Source organism: Beta vulgaris, chromosome 9 (genome assembly GCF_026745355.1).
Source record: "Beta vulgaris subsp. vulgaris cultivar EL10 chromosome 9, EL10.2, whole genome shotgun sequence".
Lineage (NCBI taxonomy): Eukaryota > Viridiplantae > Streptophyta > Magnoliopsida > Caryophyllales > Amaranthaceae > Beta > Beta vulgaris.
In genome coordinates this window covers 52383084-52402778 of record NC_079210.1, presented here as the reverse complement: position 1 = coordinate 52402778, position 19695 = coordinate 52383084, and the positions used below count along the sequence as shown (strand labels likewise).

At 36.4% G+C, this 19695-nt stretch overlaps 2 protein-coding genes across 4 annotated transcripts; one reads left to right on the top strand and one right to left on the bottom strand.

The window, feature by feature from the left end:
* Positions 1-365: 365 nt before the first annotated feature.
* LOC104904700 (probable plastidic glucose transporter 3) lies at positions 366-9896 on the bottom strand. Of its 3 annotated transcripts, none has more exons than XM_048636192.2 (15): positions 9510-9896; positions 9291-9421; positions 8412-8520; positions 6716-6783; positions 6392-6524; positions 5657-5756; positions 5458-5570; positions 5255-5348; positions 4620-4773; positions 4364-4507; positions 4081-4154; positions 3521-3609; positions 1647-1761; positions 1001-1185; positions 366-832 (listed from the first exon to the last, which is right to left on the bottom strand). In XM_048636192.2, exons 2-14 carry the CDS (start codon positions 9373-9375, stop codon positions 1006-1008), a joined length of 1458 nt encoding a protein of 485 aa, XP_048492149.1. In that variant the 5' UTR covers positions 9376-9421; positions 9510-9896; the 3' UTR covers positions 366-832; positions 1001-1005. The 3 variants fall into 3 exon arrangements, with proteins under 3 accessions (XP_048492149.1, XP_010691357.2, XP_010691358.2); XM_010693055.4 differs by having other exon boundaries at positions 366-859; positions 9291-9426; positions 9510-9895; XM_010693056.4 differs by having other exon boundaries at positions 366-859; positions 9510-9894.
* A 3124-nt stretch (positions 9897-13020) lies between these two features.
* Positions 13021-17978, top strand: LOC104904698 (cleavage and polyadenylation specificity factor subunit 3-I). Its single transcript, XM_010693052.3, has 6 exons — positions 13021-13218; positions 13401-13575; positions 13673-13770; positions 14336-14381; positions 14471-14620; positions 16147-17978. The coding sequence occupies exons 2-6, from the start codon at positions 13420-13422 to the stop codon at positions 17785-17787; spliced, it is 2091 nt and encodes a 696-aa protein (XP_010691354.2). The 5' UTR covers positions 13021-13218; positions 13401-13419; the 3' UTR covers positions 17788-17978.
* Positions 17979-19695: the final 1717 nt, after the last annotated feature.

The window sequence follows — 19695 nt, the reverse complement described above, 5'->3', positions numbered from 1 at the left end:
TGCGGCAAGATGGTGAGATTTGTCAACTTGTTTGGTTTTTTTTTTCCTTTTTTTAAAAAAAAAAACATTATGAGAGGTGGTATTGTTGGTGGTGGTGGAGGGGGCATGAAGGTGATGGTGGTGTGGAAGAAGAAGGGGAAGTGAGGAAAGAGGAGAAAATGAAAAAAAGAAATGAAAAACACAAAAATACAGTATTTTATAAAAATACAGGGCGTTACCAGGATATTTTAGGGCGTGATTTAGCAAATGAGTTAAAAAACGTATGTAATTGTACTAGATGAGTAGATGTTGTGCAAATGTTGCAAAAACTAGTGATCTTATCCTCCTATACTCAGGAAATTGTCATTGAATTGACTACAAAACAGTTCCAGAATCGTAATCGTACTATTTATACCCTCAATATATAAATATGTGCCTCATGACTTACAACTCCCAGCTTCGAATGCAGAATGTTTCGAATGCACTGCGTTCAATAAGATAAACTTTCTTTTACCCTAGAAACATACTCGATAATAACCAGTATAACAAGTGGGAAGGGAAAGTTGAACAGAATAGCATTGACAACCTAGTTCCCTCTTCCAGAACACTAATAAACGTAATTTTGATCTAACAATATACCACTACTCGTGAGGGCGGCAGGGATCTTATGATATATACCAGACTAGATTTTCATGAGCACCGCTGGTCACAAATGCCGAACACTTGACACAGCACACTGTAGGGACTGTGCTATATGTGACAAAAATGGTGCTTCAATGAACCAAGAATGATGAATAAGCTGCACAGTCGACATCTTGTGCAACGCTCATGTCAGATTTGTTAGCAGCATTTTCTGTGGCAAGAAAACCAGAAGTCAAAGCTGCAGATATGAGAAAGCAAAGGTCATTACCCTAGATATATGCAAAAGTAAATTTGTTTAATGCAATGCATCTTCGTCACCTGTGCCCAAATTAATATTGCAATTGTAATGAATAATATAAAGACATCTCAACAGCCACACCTTCATCAAGCTGGAAGAAGTGCAAGCTCAATTTCCTGAAGTGATTTTCCCTTCGTTTCCAATACATTTTTCTTCACAAACGCAAATCCTATCAAACAGCAGGTTGCAAAGAACGTGTACAAGAGCTTTGGCCCGAGTTGCTCAAGTAACCGCAAAAATAAAAGACCGACAAAGAAATTTACCCCCTGCAGATGAATATAAATGTTGATCAGCAAAAAGGAAATGATATATCCTCGAAAGAAATGAGGCAAATTTGAAGAGATGAGGGGAATGCAGCAGTGAGCAGACAGAAGAAACATTACACATGCACATCACATTGTCAGCTAAGCATTAGCATGTGTATGGAATGACACATGACGACTAAGGCATTCAACTACAGGACACTATCCAATCAGGATGAGCATAAGTTTGATCTTAGCATATGCCTAAAGTACACTATGCACGAGACATTAACAATGACCTTTGACAACTTTTTCAACAAATATTTCACTCACAAACATGGGGAGTTATCACAAAGAGGTAAACTGAACAAGAAAGCAGAAACAAGCAAATCCAGTATAAAAGGCATTACTAGTCAGCATATTCAAACAAAAAATGTGACTCCAAATACTTTCAAAAGATTAACACAAAAAGAGAAGCTCATTACCCAGTGAACAGCCATACACCAAGCCATGGCTTTCGCCCTTATCCGATTAGGAAACATTTCTGACAAGAGAAGACTCGGGACAGGACCAGCTCCAAGAGAAAAAGTCAGAACAACCCTGGAAAAAGTAATTTCAGCATTTAAATACAGCAAAATTATTGGACATCAAACTTGAGGGCACACCCCAACGCCCCTAGCTATTGTATTACTCAATGTATTGAGGACTCTAACAAACTTTTTTAAGTTATGAAGATGCTTTGTTAACCAAAAAAAAAAAAAAAAAAAAAAAAAAAAAAAAAAAAAAAAAAAAAAACTTGAGGGCATCAGTAACTCATCCTACCAACATCTCGTATGTTCAGGGTGAGAACTTTCTGCCATATGAACAACTTCAGTGGATTCATAAATTATCGAGTATCCACAATGAAAATACCTTACTCTGGGTGTTCCTTTTCATGAATAGAGTTCGAATACTTCCCTTTCGTGGAGAGGGAGTTGAGAACATCTTTATAACAATATGACTATTGGATCATCAACACATAATTTACCTATCGCAATATTCTTTTCCTTTCATTTGGGTGAGATAATTTGGAGGATAAGTTGCAACCCCACCTCCGAAAAGTACTTCCCCCGTTCTAAAATGGGTTCAGCTTACATCCCCTAAAACAAAAGCCCCCAACATCTGTAATTTTAGTTTCTGTCATTTTGGCTTTCAATTGACAACATAGTTCCCCATTGAAACTCTAGATCTGCAAATCGATCAACTGCACTAACTCCCATGGTAACCAGTGAGACCAGAGTCCTCTTCATTGTCTGATCACTGTAAATCCGATACCCAATTGAGTCAACAAGGGATACACCCATGTTCTATTATGTTCACATAGTGGTCGGCTGGTCGCCAGTTGGCCAGTCCAAACGCTCCTGAGTTGGTCCTGGACCGGGCCAGATTGAATGGAACGACCATGGACAGCTAAGTTTTGGGGGTCGGCTGAACCTGAGCCTTGACTAAGCCGATCCATGTCGGGCCTATTATTTAGTCAGATTATAATTATTATAAAATCACTTGGAAATCCAAATCATCTAGCCAAGCTATATGTCATTTAGACAGTCCCTTTCCGGGCTAAAAGTTTTGAGATTGAGCCCATCAACCACTAATCAACAATCCACCCACTTTTTTTACCTGGCTGGGGCTTGTCTGGGTTGGGTCCAATTGAGCCTGGCACACTTAGCCACCTCTATGTCCATACATCGGCTATAAGTCTTGCACAAAGACAAAGTTCTCTCCAACAACATCGGAAGCACAGCAAGAGAAAATTTTATCACCAAGCCCTCACCCCCAAAAGGAAAAGGGAAAACTCAAGGGGATATTGAGACAGAAGTCCTCTCTAAACCCCCAATGTAGGTTACAGAAAACAGCAGTTGCTGGATGTACAAGTTAGTGTAAAAGTGGACTTCCAGACCTCTGAGGACTGAGCAAATTCAAGGATTAAAAATTGAGTAACAGGAGAAGAGAGATCTTCCAACTTGAAAGTTTCTTGCATCATTTTTCCCTGTCCAACACCCTTAATTTTGTTCACTATAACATAATAAAGTATACCCACATAAAAAACAAACTAGCTAATTCCCAAGCATTGCTTCATTTTTTCAATTGTTATATATAAAAATAGGAGTCCTTATTCAATTATATCATTTTTTGTCAATAATATTAATTTTTTTGAGAAATGACACAAGTATACATGCATGTAGTTGGGCCTATTAAATGCTTTCAATCTAGAGAATTCAGGAGGGAACTTTAGTACTTCGGGAAAGAAAAGGCAAATATAGTGACTCATATTTAGTATATACTATAGATTAATAGAGTCTATTTGATGGATACTTACAGCAGCACACCTCCAACAGACAGGTATACTGATGTCGCAGGTGATACAAAGGAGCATGCTGCGATTATTTGAAGAACCAATGCCACGGCCTGAACACAAATGCACAAAAGGTTGTGATCAAGTCAGAACCCAGGAAAACAAAAACTTAGATCAATAGCAACCAACCAAGCAACAAAAGGTCCATCCACAAGACCACAATCACTTCAATAAGGAATACTCCCGTAAGAAAGCCAATTTGAGACCAACAAACCAAACCACCCAAGTTACTCATATAAGTCCTAAAAATGTTTTAGTAATTCACAGTCACCTCATTCCTCGCGGCGTATGCAAACAACCAGAAAAAATGGTCAGACAAACACTTACTGAGCTAATTATTATCGATTTAATGGTTTTCATGTATTGAGCTGTTTGGGCTTTCGGGAAAAAAAAAAAACTCTTAGATTAAGATGTAGCAATGAGGTAGCAGACATTATTAACACCAAAGCTTACACTTACCACTACCACAAGTCCATAACTTCTACATTAGTACAAACTATATGCCAGCTAATTCATTGTCTTACCATGCCCAAAAAGCTGCCCAGAAGAAGCACCTTCCTTCCTAGTTTATCCATTAGTATCGTTGCAGTGCATGATCCTACAGAATTTTTTTACAGAAGTCAAGTCATTTCTACCAATCACATATTCAAATGACTTGCATGTGTATTCGAGAATCCAATTTCTTTAAAATTAAAAAAAAAAAAAAAACCTCTTCAGGGACAGCCCAACTCTTCCCTTGCCCATGTAAACTAAAAGGTTATCGAGATTGCAATGACAAATGCAACTAATAGAAAGAGCAGCCTCTACCTGATAAATTAATGATTGCCACAAACATGTTTGCAGTATCTGGTGGAACTCCAGCACTTTTAAAGACAGAAGATGAGAAATAGAACACGGCATTTATGCCAGAGAGCTGCTGTAAAGCAAATAGGACAGACCCAATGAAAACCACTGCAAAATGAAGCAAAATATGAAATTTGGAACAAGTGAAATTTTTACTGCAACAGCCTCAAACAAGGAAGGCTAACCACAATTGTTATAAACAAATGAAAAGATCATATACCCTTATAATGTCGACCATAAAATAGCTCCAAGAATTTGACTGTATCAGCCTCGTCCACTCTATCCGACTTTGACAACTCAGCTATTGCACTCTTGACATGTAACCCTCCCAGTACCCTCTCAAACTCAGCTTCAGCTTCAACAGTTCTACCTTTCTGTGACAAATAACCAGAATATTAGATGCATCATGGTCATGGAAAGTCCTGCATATTAAGGGTGGCAATAATACCACAGACTACAAATAAACTTCATAGGGTTCCACCATCAACAGTGAATCAAAAGACTAAAATTTCAAAGGCACGGGAAGAAATTAGAAGAACGGCAAGGTTACTGTATAAAGCTAACCAAATCAGTGCCTCAGGTCCACAATGACAGGTAAAAAAAAAGAGAGAGACTTAATACGTAATAATGAACCATAACTAATAGATTAATAGTTCAATATGCCTTCAGAAGCTGCAATGTACTCCCAAGTCCCAATACACATAATGGAGAATTATTTTTACCCCAAAACTTGCAACTATCAATACAAACCAAAGTTACGCAAGACATTCTAAAACCAAGCACAATTTTTAAGTTGTAAATGTTACCAGGAAAAAAAAAAATCCTTAAAGCCAGAGGTCAGAAAAAAGCTAAAACCTTGAAGAGCCAGTGAGGACTCTCTGCACAAAGTTCCATTGAGATAGCAAGTAATGCAGCAGGAACCACAGGTACCCAGAAACAAACACGCCACCTGACAATAATGCAAACTCTGATTATATAATAATTTGTTTAAAAAAAATCACAGGACGCAGTAAAGCTGAAAACCAAAATGAGCATAGCTCAAATATAGCTCTTCTTACCAATCTTTAGTTTCTTTTGCAGGAACGCCGATTAAAAAGGAAGCCATAAGTCCCAGGCATGTCGCAATTTGAGTGAAACTTCCAAATGTACCCCTAACATATGTTGGTGCAACCTGATATTTACTCAAACTTAATGAAAACTGCTTAAAAACTTATGGACAGCATACATAAAATCGCTAAAGTGGTATATCTCATGCACCTCAGCCACATATAGAGCTGCAACAGCTGGGCCAAGTCCCATGCCAATTCCAACAAGAAATCTTCCAGTAAGCATGCCCATCAAGCTACTTGTTGTTGCACTGCACATTTAAGAGCCAGATGATGGTTATTTAGATGTCAACTAAAGACAAAAACTTAGCCATTGTGACCTACCATACAAGAAACACATATCGGTAATAAAAATGGGACACTATCACCTAAAACAGAACTAATCACTTCATTCACACGCACATCAAGCCCCCCCCCCCAAGAGAGAGAACGATAAATTTTAGGTGTACCATACAAGGTTTTAGGTGCAACTTAGCCATTGTGGCCTAACATACAAGAAACAGATATCGGTAATTAAAAAAAAGGACAGTATCACCTTAAACAGAACTAAAGTTCAGTCACACGCACATCAACCCCCGCCCCCAAAAAGAGAAAACGAGAGAGAAAAGCAGAGCAATTACATTCAAACAGTGAAATAGGAACACATCAGGTAATGCAAAAATGAAGTATAATATTGTATCTTATTCCTAGTCAAATCACATGCTTCAACTCAAAAGATGGCCTTTTGACAGAATAGAAAATGTCCACATGAAAATTGAGATGTCCAAGAGGCTTTACAGAATCTACCACTCTCCATTTCTATTCAAGCTGAGTAGAAAGTATCAACACCAAAGAACTTAATGGACAAGGAAGGAAGAAGTGTATGGAATTAATTTATTGCGCTAACCTCATTGAGGCACCAATAATCATAGGCAATGAGCACAGCTGGAAGGACCTCCTTCGACCAAAATAATCAGCAATCGACCCACTGAATAGAGAGCCGACAAACGCGCCTCCCAAAGACATACTAACAACCAAGCCTACAAAAAAGTACAAATAAAGTGTCAGTAAAATCTATAAAATCTTTCAGAAAGTTCCTTTCATGTGTGTGCCCGTGACTCGAATTCCATGATTGCAAGATACTTGGTCCTTGACTACCAAGAGATAAAAGATGATCCAAACTGTATCGAAAAGATGTGAAATTATGTTAATGCCAAATATATGTAATTACCTTCAGCCATGGTATTGCCACTGAAGCCAAGATCAAAAGAAATACTTTCTAGTGTATCATTCACTACTCTGCATTTGACAGCAAACAAACATAAATATATATATAAGTATCAGCAACCCAAGAAGCATTACATTTCTATTTCTACTTTCTAGTAATACCTTTTTCTAAACACAAGTTAATTCACCATTGCATGAAAGATTCTACCAATTAACTCCTCCATCATACTCCTTCATATTTCTTATTATTTAAAAAGCTAGTCTTGTTTAAAATAAATGTATTAATTAAACTATATTCTACACCTCAACATCATAGGAATTTAATGCAAGCCACAAGAACTACTCCGGCGCATTCGACTCTAATGATAATGAGCCCAGGGGTAGGAGTTAGGATGTCTGCCCAGTTAGGACTCACCCCAAGCCCTAAAAATTCTTGAGTGAAAAACGGATGAACTGCTCTCAGACAATTTTTGACCTCGGGGTTGTGGAGAGTTGAAAATTCATCCGTATATTCAAAGAATAAAGATGGTGAGAGCAGAGAATAAAATCTCAATGACAAACCAATAGGACTCCCGTAAGATATATAATTCATATATTAAGGACAAGAAATTGTGGTTGAGACATGTTGAAAACCATATATGTTTGTGCACATGTGAGTTGTTCCACATTAGAGAAAGAGGAGAAAAAGTAGTACAATATAAGCTAGAAAAGCTACTCCTACTATTGCCAATTGGTTTTAGTAAGGAACCTCCTTTGGGCTTATATGTGGACCAAACTCTCCTTCTCCTTATTGGGTTGCGAGACCCATTTTCACTTCTATCAAACTTATCATGGTATCAGAGCCTAGGTTGTTGGGCCTTTGATATCGTGCATTTGCAGATAAGGGCCTCTACTGGACGTTCATTTCCAATGAGGATTATTAATGTGTACCTTACCAATGTGCTCTAATTCTAAGGACACTCACATGTGAAGAGGAGTGTTGAACCTCATATATGTTGTGCACATGTGAGTTGCCCCACATTGGAGAAAGAGGAGATAAAGTACCATAATATAAGCTAGAGGAGCTACTCCTACTATTTCCAATTAGTTTTAGTATGGAACTTTCTATGGACTTGTATGTGGACCAAACTCTCCTCCTCCCAGACCCATTTTCACTTCTATCAAATTTTTCATGACAAAAGTAAAGTTCCAATAAATAAATCCTTTCTTTGGACCAATTATCAGACTTCTTTATTTCAATTTGCAGATGTAGTGAATCAATTAGAACAAAGACAAAGTGAAAGAGAAATTGAAGCCAACAAGCAACAATGGTTGGGGTATGCTAGCTTGTATTTTAGGAGTATAGTGGGCATCTTTGACATTCTACTTAGGTTTGGTTACTTAGATCTCATAATTTAAGCAAATTTTTTATGAAAGTGTGTGTTTTTTCATGAACCATAATTTTAACTTCTTCCTTGTTCACCAACTCCAGACAAATATTGGTTGTAGTAATTAGTACAGATGAAGGATCATTAAGACTTAAACTAGTCCTGGGCACCTTATATTTTTAGACACAGAAAGTAGCTTTCTTTCTTAACTGTTTTCTCTTGGGATGTTCTTGTTATTATTGAAGCTTTATACGCATGTAGGGAGTAACTTGTATAAGATATTTCTTCAACAGGAGACATAAATATCGTGAATAAAATAAATTGAACACGTACCCAAGGTGATATCCAAACAGAAAGGATGCAATTGTAGCAACAAGGATATGAGGTAATGACTTCCGCCATGGAGGATTTCCACCTTCTTTTGCCAAACCTTGGAGACGACCTACAAGCAAAAAAAACAATACCAATCAGCAAAAAAGAACAGCACTTTTTCTTATATTACAGATACTAAAAATGTAGCTATGCATGTGAATCACCCAAACTCCTCCCAATTTCGAAACAGGTGAGTTTTCCGGGAGAGTGTAAAAGCTTTTAGGTGTAAACTCCCTTGTTATAAGTTATAACAATTAGAAACTTTGAGTTCCTCAACATCACCCCTCTATTTATTTATTTTTGTTATCACTCCAAATCAAACTGATATGCTACATTTGACTTTAGCGGCAACAACTTGCTAAGTTTCACAATTAAACAGCAATAACATGCTATATCACTTCATATTATTCCAATGTTTTTCAAAAAAACACTATTGTATTCATCCCAAAAGGATCTTGGTAAAACTTTTCGATTCGAAAATTTCACATGTTCACTATAAGGTTTTACCAAATCAGCCTAATAAGGCCTACATGCTAATCATTAGTAACTATAATAATGCATAAACATAAACTCCATGAGTACAACATACGTTAATTAACATTACTTTCTTCATGCACCACATAAATCACACAAATTATAATAAAACCACACAACATCACAATTGCATGAATAACATCACAAATTATTAATTACCTAAAAACAACAGTAAAAAAAAAGAGTTGCATGGCTTATTAAATGAACAAGTAGTACTAATTATTACATGAATTAGAATAAATAAAATTTGAACAAAGACAAGGAAATAATAAGAGTAAAATTAGTAGAAGATGAAGAAAATACTACCATCTAAACGATCTAAACGATCTTTGGATGCAACTCGTTTATAAGTAGACACAGCAGCATCTCCTACTGCTTGACGACCTCGCATTTTTGTAAGATTTGGACGAAATTACCCCTCGCAAGATTCAGATTCACTTCACTTGATTCAAACAACAGTAATAATCAAAATTCAATAGCATTTTTCAAATGATTTTCCAGAATTTACAAGTTTATGATTATTACCTGAGAAATATAATTTTCCGGTGATTCTGATCGAAAATTCGATGAGATCGAAAAGTCGGTGAGAGAAAATCAACAAAATGGTGAAGGAAATATTGCAAGGTTTTTTTTGTGGGATCTATTATTAATAATTTTGAGAATGAGTGAGTTATATATACGCAAAGTAATTTTGTTGCTTAAGAAATTGACATTGATAAAAACTTTACGTAGATGGAATAAAAAAGACTAGTATGGGAGAGGAGAGAGAAAAAACTGAGAAGGAGAGATTGAAGTGTGAATAAAATGACGAGTAGGAAATCTAAAGCGAAAATCTGGAGGTTACACGTGAGAGTGAAGACTGGAGAGGTTTGATACAGTGCGGCAAGGGTTAAGAGAGGCTCACAAGTCACAGAGTCACAGTTTTGTTGGAGTGGGGGGAGTAGAGTACAATTTCCACTTCGCTTTCTCCATGAAAAGTGGAGTCTCACCAAAATTTCATTACCATCGTGTACTCTAATAGAAATGGCCAATGGCGAATAGTGCGGGGCAATTCAGTCCAACTCACCTCGTGGGATGTGTAGGTTAAATTTGCAGAAAGTTCGATCTAACTTGGTTCGAACTGTGAAATTGATGGGTGGGTTGTGCGCTGAATATTTTAAGCCCACCTCACGAATGCCTATTACTACAACTACCCAATTCGAATTACGAAATTGGTCCAGCCATGTTTGTGAATAGGACCAGTACAGTCCAAGTAATTGTTCAATCAAATTTTATCAAATTGTATATATTATAATTCAATTAAATTCAAAAATAATGAAATTATTCATTAATAATAATAATTGTATATATTTTAACTAATTTTAAAAGTTTTATGTAACAATAATGAATAATTTCAATTAAATAAATAATTTTGAAATAAAAAAATAAAAAAAAACTCATGTCGGTCCGCTAGTCTGGTTAAGGCTACCCGACCATGAAAATCGACAACAGATTGGTATAGGCCAAGATTCTTCAGTTTGCGAACCAGCCCGGCCAACCCGTGAACTTTCACGGGACAGTATCGGACTGTGAAATCCCAACCCGACCTGCTCGTCCCGCAGAAGTGGCCATGGTCACATTGTACTGTCACATTTTATACTCTCTTCATTTAGAAAAATCGAACGTGTGTCGAGACACGTAGTTTGAGGTGATAAGTCACAATGTGATTATCAAAGGTTATTTTATGAAAAAAAGTAATGTGATAAGAGTTGTTAGGGTATTTTACTATTGGAAGAAAGACGAAATTGGATAACTATTTATCGATAAAGGTATGTTGTGGGGTAAAGGAGCTTAAAAGAAATAATATAGTATTAATGGGACCATGTCAAAAATGGGGTGTTCAAACTAATTAGAGATAAACATACATAAAGGGAAAGTGTTAAAAACTTGGTCTGGAAGGAGTACTAGTAGTATGCCTATGGTAACAACAAGTCTTAAGTAAGATATGTTTTTTTTTTACAAGAGTGGTTGAACACATAGTTATAATATTTTATACATATTTGATATCAATTAGTCCACTTTTCTTATATAAAAGTGAGGGGAAGAGAATTTGAAAGCCTCGCTAAAGGGAAACCCCTAGTAGACCATTTACAAGGATGGAGTTTAAAGATGAAATATTACAAATTTCTATGTGCAAACTGAGAATCGACTAAACATTCATTAGTGATCATCCAGTTTGTTACCTTTGTTTGTTTATCGTTAGATGTGCTTGATGTTCCAATTGTTAAAAGAATTAAAGAGGGTCTTAAGATCATTTACATTGTTTGCAATTTGCCAAAAATGATTCTATAGTCCTTGAACTACTTTGATAACCAGTATATTGTCTCCTATTAAAATATCTTAGAAACTTTCTTGAATGAAGGATATAATTCCTTGTTGAAGAGTTGTTGCTTTGGCTACTTATACTTGGGCTTTGCCATATACAAATGCAAGCCTTGTTGAGTTTTCTTTATACTCCCTCCGTTTTATTTTAATTGTTACACTTTGATAATTTACACTATTCACAAATTTTACTTTGATCATAATTTGTGATTTATTCGTGGATGAAGATATAATCATGTGGGATCTTGTTAGATTCGTCATGACATGTATTTTATTAGAGAACGTATTGTGTCGGACTCGTCCGACACAATATTCTCGTCGGACGACTTCAGTTAGAAGCACTTGTGCTTCAGTTAGACTTACTTGAGTTTCAGTTGGTCTTTATTTTTTTCAGGTAGTCTTCATTTTTGTTTCAGGTAGTCTTCATTTTTTTTTCAGGTAGTTTTCATTTTTTTTTTCAGTTGGTTCTTCTGCTTCAGTTAGACTTACTTGGGTTTCAGTTGGTCTTTATTTTTTTTCAGGTAGTCTTCATTTTTTTTTCAGGTAGTTTTCATTTTTTTTTTAGTTGGTTCTTCTGCTTCAATTAGACTTACTTGGGTTTCAGTTGGTCTTTATTTTTTTTCAGATAGTCTTCATTTTGTTTCAGTTGGTCCATTATTTGTTTCAGTTGGTATACATATTACGATATAAAGTCCAACTGAAACAAAACAAAGTCCAACTGAAACAAAACAAAGTTTAACTGAAAGAAAACAAAGTCCAACTGAAACAAAACAAAGTCCAACTGAAACAAAACAAAGTCCAACTGAAACAAAACAAAGTCAAACTAAAAAAAACAAAGTCCAACTGAAACAAAACAAAGTCCAACTGAAAATGGAAAATAGGAAAAGAATGAAGACTGAAATTAAGAATTTCATGAAGAGCCCAATTTGTCACCACCCCAGCTACACGCCCTTCCTTCACAATCAAGTCTTCAGCCATACTCACGTAGTTGTCTTGCTCGTTATATATAATGTGCTACATTCAAGTGAAATTAAGAATGAAGACATGATGGTTGAGGTGAAAAGAGCAGCATGTTTGATTACAACGTAGTTGTCTTGCTCGTCATACTCAACACCAATCTCGTCTAAGAAGAGGTGTGCTGGTTTACGCACCACCATGGCAGAAAAGAGCTGAACACTGTACCGGCGGCGAGTCTCCGGCGTCGGTGAGGGTGGGTTTTTTGCTGCGTTTTTTGAGTCCCATTTTTTTGGGTTGTTATGGAGGAGAGAGAATGTGGGAAAGTTAGGGGTTTTGGGGAGGTGAAAAGTGTTGGGAAAATGGTGATGATTGAGCTTTTGTGAAGGGCCAAAGGAGACGGTGTTTTGAGGTCACTGGGTCAGCCCGTCTGACAGTAAGTATTTGGTCAGACGGTCTGACCCAATACTTTCACATTTTATTAATACGTACTTTTTATAATTTTTACAAATACAAAACTAAAAATATATATCCTCAAAATTTTGCATTAACATATGTGAAAAGTGTAAGTGGGTAGATTAAAATGAACCGGAGGGACAAAAATACGCTCACATTTTAATTTTTTTGTTAGAAGAAAGGCACATTTTTAAGATTGAAGAAAGGTTGGAGAAAAACAAAAGAATAAGAAGTTTGAAACCCTAAAACCCTCCAATCCATTAGAAGCTGCACTCACAAGTCACAACACACACAATTACTAACAATTTTCGCAAACCCTCGATTAATTTTTCCATCTCTCTCCACATTCTACATTAATCAATCCCAATTTTTCCTTACACAATTTCGTATTTTCATTTCTAAATTTGCAAAGCAGATAACAAGAGTCAGAGAAAAGAAAGTTGAATTTTTCCTAAAATTCAAGGTTTGTTAATGACTAATTTCACTATTATAAGTTTATAAATATCAATTTTGTAGCTTACACATACTTCAATTTGAGTTCCAATATAATTTTCCAAACATTTGATGAACTACTTAAGTTTTTCTTGAAATTTTGACAATATTTGGTAACTATTTGTTTAATTTACTGCATTTTTGTTGTTGAAGGTTATCTTTTAATTCAATTATGGCGTCAATTGTTCAACCACCATCATCATCACTGAAGAAACGTGATACTCCAGCTTCAAGAGAAGGGGATCAACTTATCATTACTCCGTTAGGTGCTGGTAATGAAGTTGGTCGGTCTTGTGTTTATATGTCTTACAAGGGGAAGACTGTATTGGTATGTTTTTATCGTGTGTTTTCGGAATCGAATTCGAATGTGTCTTTGTTCTGGTTTTCTTAATTCTTGTGGTTTTTTTTTTTTTTTGTTGGTACAGTTTGATTGTGGTATTCACCCTGCATATTCTGGTATGGCAGCTTTGCCTTACTTTGATGAAATTGATCCTTCAACAATTGATGTTCTTCTGGTTACACAGTATGTTCTCCTTGCCCTTATTTTGTGCCATCTTTTTCGCCATTTTGGAGTATGGGGAGTTTTTCAGGTAGGGGGAGGGGAGATAGAAAATAATTTAAGGCTTGGTTCGTGTTGATGGAAAAATTGTTCTAGTTCATTCAAACAATAGATTTTGTTCTTAGAGGTACTTGCACATATTGAATCTCTTCTGTGGTGAATTCATTGGTGCACCTAAATGAGAAGGCTCTCTTTAACTTGTTAACCTTGCAACCAACAAATTAGGTCGCGTTCTTTCAACTTAGAACTTATTAGCTATTAGAACTTATAAAAACTGATTGAAGTTTATTTTGTAAGGTTTTTGAAATTAATGGAACTTTTCAGAACTTATATTAACTTGTCTGAACTTATATTCCTCTGAAATGAGTCAGATGCAGTTGAACAGGACAGAGTAATAGAAGTAGTTGTGTAGCTTTGTCCTCTAATATCTACGTTTTTTTTTGTATGAGGGTCATTCTGATCTTTCTTGCTTTTAGATGCCACATTATTATCTTTCTCTCATTTCAACATTGCTGCTTCATTCCTGCAGCTTTCACTTGGATCATGCTGCATCTCTTCCATATTTCTTAGAAAAGGTTTGTGTTTGTATGAACTATAAATTATATAATCCACTCCAGACTGCCCTCTACCTGTATTAATTTACCTTCTCTTGGCTTATCATCAGACAACATTCAAAGGCAAAGTCTACATGACTCATGCGACTAAAGCTATCTACAGATTACTTTTGTCCGATTATGTCAAAGTCAGCAAAGTGTCAGTTGAAGATATGTTGTTTGATGAGCAAGATATTCTTCGCTCTATGGACAGAATTGAGGTTGGTTCTTTCTCCAAACTGCAAAGGATTATTATAATTTAGTTTACTTTTCAATTTTCATATCTGGAAATGGTCTTTACGGTATATAATTTTTCTTGGCCCCAACTGAATTTGTTTTCTTCTGGGCTATATCATATACATGCTGTATCATTTGATCATGTATGTACTTAGACATAGATTGGGTAGATTGTGTCACAAGTCATGACTATGAAACCTATGGCTACAAGGTAATGGCTTATATAGTGCTTTTGGTTGATGGGGAATGATGGCCTAACTCTTGTCTGCATCCTGTAATAGGTAGTGTTTCCTAAAGTACTCTTTGGTTGACATGAAATTGAACTGATGACTTTGGTGTTAACCGTCATTTCTCCAATCAAGGAGACTATACGTTATTTCTGATTTTTTGTGATATTCTTTCCTGCTTCCCTGCTACTTTTTACCGATGAATTCTTCTTGCTCTGGCCTTTCCCTTTCCTTCTAGACTTCTAGCCTATGAAGCACAAAAACGACCACTACCCGAGGTTTCCGCATTTCAGAAACATGAAACGGCAGGAAGTGGCACAAGATGCAGCTGAAACGTCTTCAAGAAGGGTTGAAGAAATTGGAATGTTGGTGTGGCATTTCCAGTCTTTAAAAGCCAATAAAAAAGGGAAAATAATATCTTTTCACTTTTCTTACCCATGCCATTGACAGACCCATTCTCTTTCACTTTATATTCCATCTTGATTGTTTGTCATCACCCAAATCGTTAATATGGTTATTTTGCTATGTATGTACCCCTTCGGACCCGAAATTGGTGTTTTTTTTATAGTTATGCATTTGAGTTAACTATAGTACCCATATATAAGTAATATTGGTAATTCAGGCTTGAGTTGAAGAGACAAGATATATAACTGATGCGTTCAATTATGGTAGGGGTCAAAATATAACTTTTGAATTATAGAAGTTCCGTTTTGATTCATTAAGAATTTCTTAAACTATGTAAATGGAAGATGGAGGGAATATTTATTGTTCTTTGTGTTGCTACTAAAACTATCATTCTTACTATCACTTAATCTTCTACTACTCTCTTTCATTAAATTCAACTTCAAAGTTCTCCAGTGTTGGCGGTTCTTCTTTGAAGTTACTAGGCTTGACTCGTTAGCCAGCTATTGCTGTAATGATGTATCCATCTTGACCACTCCAGGCTTTATTTATGGTGGAACCCTTGTTGGTAGTCTGTTGCTGTATACTTGATAAAATTTTCCCTCTTTTACAAGCATGTACATGTATGCGGAATATGATTGAGGATGGAGCTGTAAAACAGTCATTTTTGAATATGGAAAATTGAATTGGCTTTACTCTACTGAATGATGATATCATTGCATGATAAATTTTAGCTTGATCTTATTTGCTTACCGTGATTGTTGTTCATCTTGACTTTTTTAAGGCATTTTCTTATATTTCCATGCAGCCTAATTTAAATGTCATTATGATGAAATGCAATCTGACATGGTCACCTTCGATGCATGTATCAATCATCTTAGGTCATTGATTTTCATCAAACTTTGGAAGTAAATGGAATTCGTTTCTGGTGTTATACTGCTGGCCATGTCCTTGGTGCAGCCATGTTTATGGTGGACATTGCTGGAGTGAGAGTCCTTTATACTGGAGACTATTCCCGTGAAGAAGACAGACATTTGCGTTCTGCTGAAACTCCTCAGTTCTCTCCTGATATATGTATAATCGAATCCACTTATGGTGTTCAGCTTCATCAACCTAGGCATGTAAGAGAGAAACGCTTCACTGATGTTATTCACTCAACCGTTGCCCAAGGGGGTCGAGTCCTTATTCCAGCATTTGCCCTTGGTCGTGCCCAGGAACTATTATTAATCCTTGACGAGTACTGGTCAAATCACCCTGAGCTTCACAACATCCCCATCTATTACGCTTCTCCTCTTGCCAAAAGATGCATGGCTGTCTACCAGACCTACATAAATGCTATGAATGATAGGATTCGCAACCAATTTGCAAATTCAAATCCCTTTGACTTTAAGCACATATCTCCACTGAAGAGCATTGAGAATTTTGATGATGTTGGTCCCTCGGTGGTGATGGCAAGCCCTGGTGGGCTTCAGAGTGGGTTGTCTAGACAGCTTTTTGATAAGTGGTGTTCAGACAAGAAAAATTCATGTGTCATTCCTGGGTATGTTGTTGAAGGGACGCTAGCCAAAACCATCATAAACGAACCAAAAGAAGTGACCCTCATGAACGGTCTCACAGCTCCTCTCAACATGCAGGTCCATTACATATCCTTCTCTGCTCACGCTGATTATTCTGAAACAAGTGCTTTCCTCAAGGAGCTTATGCCTCCTAACATTATACTTGTTCATGGAGAGGCTAATGAAATGGGAAGGCTTAAGCAGAAATTGATCAGCTTATTTTCTGACCGCAACACCAAAATTATGTCTCCTAAAAACTGCCAGTCTGTTGAAATGTCATTTAGTTCTGAGAAAATGGCAAAAACCATAGGGAGGCTTGCTGAGAAAACCCCAGAAGTTGGTGAATCTGTGAGTGGCTTACTGGTGAAGAAAGGTTTTACTTACCAGATTATGGCCCCAGAAGATCTTCACGTATTCTCTCAGCTATGTACAGCTAATGTTAACCAACGGATTACGATTCCTTACTCTGGTGCATTTGGTGTTTTGAAGCATCGATTGAGGCAGATATATGAGAGTGTTGAATCTGGGGTTGATGAAGATTCTGATGTTCCAACTTTACAGGTGCATGGTTCTGTTACTATGAAGCAGGAGTCAGAAAAACATATATCCCTACATTGGACAGCTGATCCAATAAGTGACATGGTCTCAGATTCAATAGTGGCCATGGTTCTAAATATGAGTAAAGAGATGCCGAAGGTGGTGGTTGAATCAGATTCTGAAAGAACGGAAGAAGAAAATCAGAAGAAGATGGAGAAGGTTGCACATGCGCTTCTGGTGTCCCTGTTTGGAGATGTGAAGTTAGGTGAAGACGGAAGGTTGGTTATTACTGTTGACAACAATGTGGCTTATCTTGACAAACAGACTGGTGATGTTGAGAGTGACAATGAAGGGCTCAAGGAAAGAGTAAGAGTAGCATTTCGACGTATCGATAGTGCTGTAAAGCCAATTCCTCTTCCTGCTGCATAATTGACATCTAACTTTGTTGACTGTAGCAAGTACAGACGGTAAAATTTTATGGTCAGTCTGTAGCTTGTGTTTAAGCTTGGCTCTGATCTGGACAGTTAAAGTTCCATTGTTGTACATTAATCTATGCCGATGTAGTTTGTTGAACATTTTTGGAGCTTGATGAAGTTTTACAATATATTTTAATGATCCAATTTATGAAAAGAACTGAGCTACAAAAATTCATGTAAAGAATTTGTGACCATTTTTTTTAATATTCCTCAGAATCAAACTCATGCCCTTTTTTTTGAATTTAAAGAATGGCTTTTATAGTAAATGTGAACAATTCCAAATTATAATGGCTTTTGTAGTAAATGTTAAGAATGGCTTTTTTTTTTCACAATATATTTCTTATCTAGCGTCTCCGGGCGTTCGTTAGCTTTTGCCTTAAATTAAAAAGTTGTTTATCATAATTCTACTTTACAATTCTACTCATTAATGTAAAACTACTTGTTAGTTCGAAGTAGTTCAATGTAGCAAATTTACGGGAAAGATTAGATATACATTTATGATTTAGTGTACAGTACGTCACTATTGTTCTGGAAACTTTGATGCTTTAATTTTGCATAGAATTACAATTAATTTGCCTCTCAAATTTTCTAATTTAAAAAACTTTTCTCTATTATATAAGAAAAAGGGAGTTATGGTTCTTAAAAATTTACTTAATTGTCTATTAGTAAATCAATTACTACCAAAAAAAAGTGAGAAAACAAAGTCAAACTCAAATATAGCTTTAAAAAATTAACTTAAATGTTGGCAATCAAATTATGCCACCAAAAAAAACTTTAACTATAAGATTTTGTACATTTATGTTGAAAAAAATAGAAGGAATATTATATCAATTAATATCTTATCAACCAATTCACAAACACAATCAATAATGAATTTTTTTTCCCTAAAAAAATATATCTTATCAATCAATTCACAAACACAATCAAGTATTATATAAAACAGAAAATTTAATATATTTATAACAAAGTGAAATTATTTATTTAACACAAAAGACTATGTTGATGCATCGAGGGGACATGAGATGGTATATTAAGGACTTCCACGACTTTGAACGGGCATAAGAACAACTTTTACGACTGTTTCGGTGTCATTCCTTGGTTACACGACAAAATAATAAATTGGTCGTTTCGTGGCATTATAAGTCGTGCCGCATCGCATAAGAAGGTTTTTGACGAAAAATATGACCAGTGCCTGAGAAGCCCTAAAACGTCAAAATTGAAGGCTATAAGTTACGGTTTTAGACGTTCCCGGGACCCTTACACCGAATGTCATGAGATGCTTCGAGGGGACATATGATGATATATTAAGGACTTCCACGACTTTGAATGGGCCTAAGAAAAACTTTTACAGCCGTTTCAGTGCCGTTCAGTGGCAGGAGTACAAAATAATAAATTGGTCATTTGGTGGCATTTTTGGACAATTCAGATGATGCAAAGTACTCGAGATGCATTAGAAGTCGTGTCGCACCTCATAGGAAGGTTTTCGACAAAAAATATGGTCGGGCTCGGAGGAGCCTTAAAACGCTCAAAATTGAAGGTTATAAGTCACGGTTTTAGAAGTCCCCGGAACCCATGCACTGAATGCCGTGAGATGCATCGAGGGGACATGGGATAGTATATTAAGGACATCCACGACTTGAACGGGAATAAGCACAACTATTACGACAGTCTCGAGGCCATTCCATAAATGGGTGGTCTGATGGCATTCTGGGGCAATTCAGATGGTGCGAAACATCCGAGATGCGTTATAAGTGGTGCCTCACCCTATAATAAGGTTTTCGGCGAAAAATATGACCGGGCCCGGAGGAGCCCAAAAACAGTCAAAATTAAAGGCTATAGGTCACATTTTTAGACGTCTCAG

What these genes read in the sequence shown, in the direction of transcription:
- LOC104904698 (XM_010693052.3), top strand. Translation starts at nt 13,420, where the DNA reads ATGGCGTCAATTGTTCAACCACCATCATCATCACTGAAGAAACGTGAT. An exon ending in ACAAGGGGAAGACTGTATTG is followed by an intron (nt 13,576 to 13,672) that starts GTATGTTTTTAT and finishes TTGTTGGTACAG; the next exon opens with TTTGATTGTGGTATTCACCC. An exon ending in GATGTTCTTCTGGTTACACA is followed by an intron (nt 13,771 to 14,335) that starts GTATGTTCTCCT and finishes TCATTCCTGCAG; the next exon opens with CTTTCACTTGGATCATGCTG.
- LOC104904700 (XM_048636192.2), bottom strand. Translation starts at nt 9,375, where the DNA reads ATGCGAGGTCGTCAAGCAGTAGGAGATGCTGCTGTGTCTACTTATAAA. An exon ending in TTATGGTCGACATTATAAGG is followed by an intron (nt 4,508 to 4,619) that starts GTATATGATCTT and finishes TTCATTTTGCAG; the next exon opens with TGGTTTTCATTGGGTCTGTC. An exon ending in GGCAATCATTAATTTATCAG is followed by an intron (nt 4,155 to 4,363) that starts GTAGAGGCTGCT and finishes AAAATTCTGTAG; the next exon opens with GATCATGCACTGCAACGATA.